This window comes from Pseudoliparis swirei, chromosome 10, assembly GCF_029220125.1.
Source record: "Pseudoliparis swirei isolate HS2019 ecotype Mariana Trench chromosome 10, NWPU_hadal_v1, whole genome shotgun sequence".
Lineage (NCBI taxonomy): Eukaryota > Metazoa > Chordata > Actinopteri > Perciformes > Liparidae > Pseudoliparis > Pseudoliparis swirei.
Window position 1 is genome coordinate 8,540,055 of NC_079397.1, and position 9,956 is coordinate 8,550,010.

Sequence of the window (9,956 nt, forward strand, 5' to 3'; positions counted from 1 at the left end):
AACTGAATTGAATTGAATTGGTGTTACCGTTTGGGGCAGAACGAGAGAAAGTGTACTTCCTGTTTGTGGTTCTCTGCTCAGCTCTGGTCCCTCCGAACATGCACAACTCCTCACTAATGTGTATTTTGCTAAAACAGCTGGTCAGCAATAGAGGAACTTGAAGATGCACACAGCATCTTTTCACCCGAGTTTGACTGTACAGGCGATTGGGTCCTTTGTGTCTTTGATAGACATTTGTAACCCATTCCTCCCTGTATATATATATATATATATATATATATATTCATATATATTCATTGTCTTATGGACCGCAGCTCAAAGGCCCATCTTCTGTGTGGTGATCTGGGTTTGATCTATAAGTCATCAAAGGGTCTGTGCTGGAGGAGGTGTTCACATCCCTCCAAGTTACGGAGTAATCTTTAACTGGTTCTGAAGGTCTGATTGAATCCTGACCCGCTGGGAGCGTCTCTATCAAGATCACACCAAGGTCTCGCCTTTCCAAGTGCATTTTAAAGTGGAAATGGAGCCATTTTCTGTTTTAAAGTAAATGTTGCTTGCTCATTGTATTGGGTAGAGAGTAATGACACCATCAGCGTTTGGATATGTTCTATAAGCATTACTGTGCAATGCCATTAGGTATGATCTCCCAGCTTCTAGCAGTAGCTAAAAAACATCAATGTAAGTCCTCTGATGTTCCCCAGGAGCAGATATGGTGGGCCGGTTGTTGCCAGTCGAACTCACAGTTCTGATCGTGGTTCAGAGTCACAGATGGTTCAGTGAAGCAGAAAAAAAGGGAGTAAATATAACTTATAGATCCCTGATCATAGTTTTTGCCACTAATGATAATCCATACTTTCCTCTTTCAATGTCCAGCTGTGTTGCTGAGATTTTTTGATGGCTTTTCCTAGAGAATGAGAAGAGAGGTTTTTAAAAAGTCCTTTATTTCACTATTCCACGAACAGGAAAAAAAACTCTAAAACATAATTGAAATTTTTGTTGTTGAAAAAAGTCAAATAAACAAACAAAAATAGCCAAAAAAACCCACAATATTAAAAAAATCCTCCAGCACCCGAGCATAACATGCTTCCAGTAGCCCACTTGTCCCTAAAGGCCTCTACATTGTCCACAGCCTGGTAATATGAGCGTTCCACCCTGAGTCAATCTTTTAACTGTCCCTTGAGAACCATTACGGGATCCTCCATACTGACTCCCCTCGCACGAATGGAGCAGTGTTGAAAGCCACAGCAAAGGTCTCGTCTGGTCTCGTCTCGACTCCCTCTGGTCGTGGTCCTCCTACCTCCTGGGAGCTTCGAGCAGGTCATCTGCTTCCTCTGCGCCGCCGATCTCTCCAGGTTGAAAAAGAAGGCCGTCCATGTCCTTCAGCTGGAGAAAGCGAGACCTGACCAGAGCTCCCTTCACCCCCTCTTGCAGGAAAGAGCTAAACTCCAACCTCCTCTTGTAACGCCCTGGTCTGTGTGTGTTCCCTCGTGTGTCTTGATTGTTTCATTCCCTTCACCTGCCCTTAGCCACTCCTGTCTTGTGGTTGTCTCATGCCGTACACCTGCTTTCCCCATTATATATTGTCCCAGTCGTTCCCTTGTGCCCTGTCGGATTGTTGTCTTTAGTAGTGTCTTCGTTAGTCTCCTTGTACCTGTCGGTAATAGCGTCGCTGTACTGTCTAGATTGCCTGCCTTTGTTCCTGTCGCCAACCAGAGTTGTTTCACTTAAATGGAGCCCTGCCTTGCTTCCTCTGCACATGAGCTCTTGCCCCACGCTACCCCTGACACCTCTCCTTCAGCACTTGGCCCATACTGGGATACGGGTCTCTGTGGAAGCCTTCCTCGATATCCTTGACAGCAGACTTAATTTTAGCAGTGGCGTTTGTGGTGTACTCATGGACGGATTAAGAAACCACGGGCCCCTGGGCCTGGACGTGTCAAGGGCCCCCCCCCCACCCGCAAAAAAAAAAGAAGTAAAAAAAAAAATCTATTATTTGTTATTTTTTTTAATTACATATTTAAAAAAAATTACATCGCTAACAAAACAGTCCGTATGGAACAACGATACCGGAGCTGAGCAGACAACATAACGCGAATTATATGACCATGACATGAATGACTTAAGCCTAGCATATACCGGCTATGGCGCATCGTGTCATATCATCATATCAATACAATGTTAATAACAGCGACGTCACGGCGGGCTCAGGCCAGGGGCCCCTGAGCTCACGGGCCCCTGGTGCCGGTAGGCTCGTTCGGTAATCCATCCCCCAGTAGGACTATTGGGGCCCTGTTACTGACATGAATGACTTAAGCCTAGCATACGGCACATCGTGTCATATCATCATATTCATATCAATACAATGTTAATAACAGCGGCGTCACGCGGAGGCTCAGGCCCAGGGGCCCCTGAGCTCATGGGCCCCCTGAGCTCACGGGCCCCTGGTGCCGGTAGGCTCGTTCGTAATCCATCCCCAGTAGGACGGGCCCTGTTACTGACATGAATGACGTCATATCATCATATTCATATCAATACAATGTTCTCATGGGCCCCCAGGGCCCCCCTGAGCTCATGGGCCCCTGGGTTTAGGGGCCCCCTGAGCTCAGGGGCCCCTGGTGCCGGTAGGCTCGTTCGGTAATCCATCCCTGAGTAGGATTATTGGGGCCTTGTTACTGACATGAATGACTTAAGCCCAGCATATACCGGCTACGGCGCATCGTGTCATATCATCATATTCATATCAATACAATGTTAATCACAGCGACGTCACGCGCGGAGGCTCAGGCCCAGGGGCCCCCTGAGCTCATGGGCCCCTGGGCCTGGGCCCGGTAGGCCCGTTGGTTAATCCATCCCTGGGTGTACTGCTGGCAGAACACACATATCTGTTCTTTCCCGACATGAGCTTTCCGACATCTCACCACAGCGAACTGAAAAAAACCTTTTTAATTCTCCACTGCTGCCAAAGAACCCTAAAGCTCTGACAAAAAGTGCTGTCCTGCAGGAGTTTATTATTAAAATATCGGTATGAGTTAACCCTTAAACCTGGTGAGGTGGTGATCGGTGAACCCAACAGGACTGATATAGTGCTACTTTTTATCCTGGAACTGAAACTGTAAAAGATGTTAATTATTTCCAGGAGGAGAACAAAATAAAAAGAAAGGTGACAAAATGTAATAAAATATCTCAGTGGAAGTTGAGGCATTTCAAGCAGCAATACAAGTCATTAGAAAGTGTGTGTATGAAACATGAGAGGAGGAATGATTGGTCATCACCAGCCTCTTCAGGCTCTGGGAGAGGGGCCACACGGTTCCCCGCAAGCCAGCAGGAGAGAGGAGAGAAGAGGAGAAAGAGGGAAGTTAAATATTGAAAGGTGTTAAGCGTTTTGTTCTCCAGCCCCATCGTCTCGCTTTCCTCCAGAGCCTCTTCACCAGTCTCTTCATCAGCATGAACACATTAATGTGATAATCACTGAACACACACTACAGTACTATATGCAGATTGTCAATGAGCAAATATCACACTAGATAGGAGGCACTGAATTACTAACCTTCGATTTGACATACTTTTGTTTATATGTTTGTTGAATATGATGTTTTTTAATACACTGTTTGTTAATGCTGTTTGTTTACATACTGTATGTTTAATATTCTGTTTGTTTGTCACAGTAAAAAAGCATAACGACTTAAGAGAGTTTGGCGCCATCTTGTGGTGAAACTGTTTAAACATCATAACTCCCTTTGTGGGAGTCTTGGTAAACAGGTTACCGCTTCACCACTTCACAGCAAATAAACACAATTAACTACGTGAAACCTAAAGATACCAAAACATGTTGAGACGGACATCTTTTTTGCCAAATAATGGCTGAGGTGACGTTAAAGTGGGAACTTCTTTGAGCAGTTTTCTTCACGTAACTCGCGTCATTGGCTTTGGGCCGATATGGGGTCCTAAGATGCAACACTTCGGGCGGTTTATTATCATTTACTTGGCAACTTTGGACAGTTTCTTGAGAGAAAAGCAGATGGTCGGTGAAGCTTTTGCGGGAAATTTCGAGGGGAGAAGAGTTGCATTCTTGTGCAGGCTTAAATGTAGGAATTATAAGAACAATAGTGCGCGATTACAACCGAAACACGTTGCGTTGGTGGTGAGAACTCGTTCACTTTCTGAAACGACACATTCTGTGACAACCAAGTGCAGCGACTCTGTGCTGGGCTTTGATTAACCTCGATTGTTAAACTAAATATGTACTTTCTCGTTTTCACAGTTACGACTACACTTGTTTCGAATACTGAATTTACTTTAAACCTGCGAGGTAGGAGCTTGCAAGGAGTCCCTAAACGCAGCACGGCTCTCTAGCGGCGAGCACCGGTAGTGTAGCCGCGGTTACGCGCTGGGACTGGTCCTTTCGCAGCCATTTTCTGTCCAACCAAACAGCCGTCTCAGGAAGGTAACCAACCAGGGCTTCATTGCAGGTTTGTGCCTGGCTCCGGCCAATGATTGCTAACCGATTTCTCGTTAGCTCGAATGGAAATGTCCGTCTCTGTCTGATTTTTTCTTTGTTGTCTGAGTGAATGAGGGCTGCTCATCAGGAAGTATCCAGCGAGTGAAACTTAATAAACCCACTATTAAGACATTTCGGCCCGGCCACGTCCCGCGCCGTGCTGCACGACAAAGAGCAGGCCGACGCCGCGTCTACAGGCGCGAGTTGCGGTAGACTTGGACAATGGGAACGTCCTCACGGGGCAGTATGTACCTGCATAGGTTAACCGCAGCAGGTAACAGCCCGCGGCAGAGCCGCCTGGCTCATTGCAGCGCGTGTTTAATGAACACCAGCCAGCTGGTTAGCGTCACGTTAGTTCAAGTCAGTAATAGCAAACGTTAGCTAACGCTAAACGTCTCAGACGCCGGCTAGTTAGCACGCGAGCTAAACACACCGGTAACGTTAGCGTGTCGCTTATGTAAACTGAGCTCACTACGGGGTTTAAAGATTTAACGATGGCTCACAATCCCGGTGTCGTGCCGATTATTGTTTATATTTAATGTGTTCTCATGAGCCGCTAAACATTTCATCATATAAGCTGGCGGTTGAAGCCGAGCGGCAGGGGGAGGGGAGGCCTCTAGCGGTAGCGGGAGTCAACATCTGGACATGTCTCTATCCAGACGTTAGTCGGAGCCTTTTACAATGGAAACGTAGATACCCATTGTACTTTATATGACAAAGAACATCCCTACATTTGAGATGCTGGAAACTGCAGTCACCTTTTAGTGGTACTTCTTGGATCGATCGCAACCTCCTCTGATTGATTTTGTCAACACGATTTTTCCTAATATATAATTTCCAATATGGAAAAACATATGTAAGCTCTGACGCCACACGTGTGTCATGACCCCCAGAGAATCAGAGGGTCTTTCTGTTGGGTTATGCATTTCAGTAACAGCTTGACCATTGCTCAAAGTAAAGCAGAGATAAGGGATCCATGTGCATGGATGACAACATGTATTACTGGACCACATCAACCAGCCCACGAGAGGGCTCTTTAGGGATTGAGCACTTTAAAAAAAATCTACATCAAAGTAGTTTGTCATCCAAAAAAAGTTATGTTACGATCTTTATTTAGCTTTAAATGATCCGTGTCCGTTTTTTTACAGCGGTCAACCCACAGCAGATCCACACTTTACTTTACAGCTCTAAGTGAAATAAAACATGTAATTCTACTCCAAAGGAGATCATCTGCTCCTAAACTTTCAACATGATGCCATGGAGTGACTTGTATTGCTCCAGATGTTGAGATGAGACCTTTTGTTTGTGCTGCAGATGGACGGAGACAGCTCGACCACCGACGCCTCCCAGCTGGGCATCACTGGGGAGTACATGGCATCCGGTCACTACGTCCTCCAATCCCAAGACGGTGAGGGGCAGGCTGAACGTTGTGACTCGCTAGAGAGCAGACGCCGCCGGTGTTGTTGTTTTTTAAGGCTCAGGGGGCGCAAGCGGACGATTCTAATGCCGGTTGTTTTGTTTGTTGGCTCCAGATGACGGGGACGAGAATCTGAATGACCACGACGATGGCAGCATCAAGGAGAACTTCAGGGAGCAGGACATCTATCTCCCCATCGCCAACGTGGCTCGCATCATGAAGAACGCTGTTCCTCAGACCGGAAAGGTGAGTGTGTGGGGGGGGCAGGAAGGAATAATAGCTAGTGCGAGTGTGCTCACCTGTGTGCGTGCACGTGTCTGCGCATCGGGGCCGAGCGCCGATGCGCGCAGACACGCCGGCATCAGAGCTCTGCGGCGCGCGGGACGGAGAGCCGAGGTGTGTTAACGCGACACGTAGAGACAGAAATGACATGCTGTTGTGTAGATACGATCAATAACAGACGTTTAGTTTAATAAAAAAACAAAGATGTGCTCTTTAAGAAAAGGGACCTTAAATTACTTCTGCTGTAATCTGGCGCTATAGAGAAAATTACAGGGTGGCGGGTGGAGATTTCAGGGGGGCGGGCCGCCACCCTGATAGAATGGGAGGGGAAACACTGGTGTAGTAATAGTTACTCCTGTCAAAAGAGCTTTATGATGAATAACTTGACCTTCTCATTATCAGGGTCGCTGCGATGACCTGCTAAGATTAGCACTTCTCTGAACAGTTTTCTGCTCCTAGTTTGCTTTATTGAACTCAATCTGCACGTATTCGTCCTGATTAGGCTTTGTGTGCGTTTGTGGTCCTTCAGTGCAGCCCTTTAGGTGCCTGAAGTGTTTGCGACCCATCACATCATGTGGCCAAAGAAAACGTATTCCATTGCCCACTCTGGTGCACATTTACTTTCAAAGGTTGTGTTAGTTACAAACAGTATGACAGACATATCTTTTTTTGCCAAAAGGCCTGAAGCTGTTTCATCCTGAGGGACAGGAGACGATCCTGAGTAAAAAATGTTTTAAGAAAATGTTCTCCTTCTTCGTGGGCTTGAGGAATCTGTCCCCCCGCTTTTTTGCCCCCGCAGATCGCGAAAGACGCCAAGGAGTGCGTGCAGGAGTGCGTGAGCGAGTTCATCAGCTTCATCACGTCGGAGGCGAGCGAGCGCTGCCACCAGGAGAAGAGGAAGACCATCAACGGCGAGGACATCCTGTTCGCCATGTCCACGCTGGGCTTCGACATGTACGTGGAGCCCCTGAAGCTCTACCTGCAGAAGTTCAGAGAGGTGAGACGCAGAACGAGGAAGCTGGAAGGCAGAAACTTTTGATTCGCCGATTTTATGTTCCGACCGTCGCCCGAGGATCTCGGCGTCCGGGGTCGTGCGCAAAAGAACGAGTTCGGCGATACGAGCGGCCGACGTGAGCTTCTGGATCGGCTCACTCGTAGCAACCGCAGACATCCAGAGGGCCGTCTCATCAGGATCCTCCTCCATGATTCATTTTTTGGGTTTTCCAGGCCCTGAGGGTAGGACCCAGAGCAGGCAGGCCTGGGACGCCTCAGGGCCTCCCAGAGGTAGAACTGTGAACCGCCAAGAGTCAGCAGGAGATCGTGGATGGATGGAGTTAAGATGTACCAACACCTGTATGATGCTGTTTTTTTTGTTTACCCAGGGAACCCTACATTCTGATCTCCTGTGTTCTGGGTCACAGCTCAGGTTCTCCTCTCTCACCGCGGGTGGAAACACAGATTATTCATCAGAGTAGAGGATTAGAGGTGGCGTTGATTCTAATAATGGCTCTTAAGACAACCCAGTGTCCCATTTAAAACTAAATAAAAAAAGGTGGATGATTACAAAATAAGCCTGAAGGTTTTTTTAACCACATAAATAACAATAATTTTAAAAAACGGCACAATTTGTCTGTCTGCCTACTAACATTGTCTTTTCTGCTCATTGTGATTTTAAAAGCAGCCCAGCTGGCAACAGACAGAGCACCAAGCAGCTGGGTTGCCAGATGTGTTGGGAACTTCAACGAGAACCTGGGTAGAGTCACAACTTGTGTTGAACTGTGTAGAATACAATCGGATGATACAACGGGTTCAAATAAGTCTCAACACACTGTTTTGTCGTTTATAAAGCTGATGTCTGTTTTTACCCTCTTAATTTTCAAGGCTTCGACATGTGACCGTAAAGGCCCGGAAGTGGAACGGGCCAATGTTGTAGTCGACTCCACCTTTAGTCCAGATGCCGCTGAGCTCACATCTGTAACGTCTCTTCTCCGGTGTTTGTTTTTAGGCCATGAAGGGAGAGAAGGGGATTCCTGGAGTGGCGGTGGGCGACGGGCTGGTAGACGAGCTCACAGACGACAGCTTCTGTAAGATGTTTATTTTATTATGATATATACTACATTATATTTAGTTTGAAGTTATTTTATTATTTAACCTTTTGTTTCTCAAGGCAGTGCATTGTCGGGAATCATTACATCATCGTAAACAGTGATTGAAGTGTCAGACCGCCACTTTAAAAGTGTGTGTTTGTGTGCGTGTGCATTAATGTAGGTAAAGGCGTGTCACTGCCAGTGAGTTGGATCTCACATTTATTCATTTATCCTTAATAATTAACACAAATGTAATAAAACAAAATCTATCTAAATTAAATGAATACAAAAATAATAATGCAAATGGTTACAAATTTAATTTAAATAGTTTTAATAATAAGTCCAACTCAATAATAACAAATACATTTTCAAAGATCAATGGCACTCAGTCTGATCCAACCGTCTACAAACATAGAGACATTATTAATGAGCCCTGCTTTGTTCGGTCTCATTAATATGCATCGTTCTGCCCTCGTCAGCAAATCCACTGCCAGCTGGGATCATCACAGCGGACGGCCAGCAGCAGAACGTGATGGTGTACACCACCTCGTATCAACAGGTAACGCGTCAACATGATGCGTCGGTCGGGGGGGGGATCTGCGCTCCCACTGACATCTGTGTGTGTGTGTGTTTTGTTTTGTCAGATTCCCACCGTGCAGCAGATCCAGTTTTCATGACGAGGCCTTCGCCCCCGAGCCTGAACACAGCGGCCGGGTGACCTCCGACCCCGCCACGGGGTAGAGGTCATCAGACAGGGAGGAGGAGGAGGAGAGGGGGGGTCTCAGAGCCCCCGTGTACAGAGAATCACTACCTGTTCAGTAGACGGTGTCGTCCCTAGTTGTGAGGTACCAAATGTTTTGGAGTGCATCCAAACCAGCTGTGAGAAATCAAGGCTTTATTTTAAAGGCAAGTCTTATTTCATGACTTAGTGGTCAAATAGTTTTTTTTCTTTTTGTGAGCGTGTGTTGTTTTTATGCATTTCTTTCTCGGTGTGGGGAGGGGGGGGGGGTATAATGGGAAGTGTTGTGTTGGATGTTTATTTTGGAACACCTCTGTTCTGAACGGAGAGGAGGCCCGTTGTTACTGTCTCATCTGATCATGCAGCTCTTTTGTAAGTTAACATGATGAACCATGTGCTTTAATGTTATGTCAATCCTTTGAATAAAAATTCAAAAGTGATGTTTAAAATGTGCCCTTTTTACTTTCCTTTTTTATTATTCACCACATACAAAATGATGTAACTTTTCCTCTGATATTCATTTGGTATCACAACTTCTGAGGGTATCCTCAAAGTATTTACGTTTTCCTGAAGTCGGGCAGATCAGTCAAATATTCAAAATGTTGTGCTTTTACTTTGTTATTGTCATCGCTAGTAGTTTTTTTTTAAAGAAGGAAATAATCGTTTATATTTATTATAGCATTCTAAGTTTTGGTTATGTATTCTTAGCTGCTTTGAGCTTGTGTGAGGAAGTTAAACGGGTCATAATTGTCTCTAATATCTATTTTATATTGTTTGCTCCTTCAATCAACGGGATTTATTATTTCTGGTTACCAGTAGAAACACCAAACACACACAGATATCGCCTCTGGTGTCTGCAAGTCTCCAGCTGGAGATGAGTTAAGTTGAAGCAGCAGCCGGTTGTCTCGCCTCGGGGACACCGCCCCCTTGTGG

The 9,956-nt window shown here is 46.0% G+C and overlaps 1 protein-coding gene across 4 annotated transcripts; it reads left to right on the forward strand.

The window, feature by feature from the left end:
* The first annotated feature begins 4,386 nt into the window (after window positions 1–4,386).
* On the forward strand, window positions 4,387–9,476 carry nfyba (nuclear transcription factor Y, beta a). Of its 4 annotated transcripts, none has more exons than XM_056424807.1 (7): window positions 4,387–4,469; window positions 5,813–5,906; window positions 6,031–6,161; window positions 6,997–7,194; window positions 8,203–8,281; window positions 8,764–8,843; window positions 8,929–9,476. In XM_056424807.1, exons 2-7 carry the CDS (start codon window positions 5,813–5,815, stop codon window positions 8,959–8,961), a joined length of 615 nt encoding a protein of 204 aa, XP_056280782.1. In that variant the 5' UTR covers window positions 4,387–4,469; the 3' UTR covers window positions 8,962–9,476. The 4 variants fall into 4 exon arrangements, with proteins under 4 accessions (XP_056280782.1, XP_056280784.1, XP_056280783.1 ...); XM_056424809.1 differs by lacking the exon at window positions 4,387–4,469 and adding an exon at window positions 4,509–4,529; XM_056424808.1 differs by lacking the exon at window positions 4,387–4,469 and adding an exon at window positions 4,542–4,772.
* The last annotated feature ends 480 nt before the right edge of the window (window positions 9,477–9,956 follow it).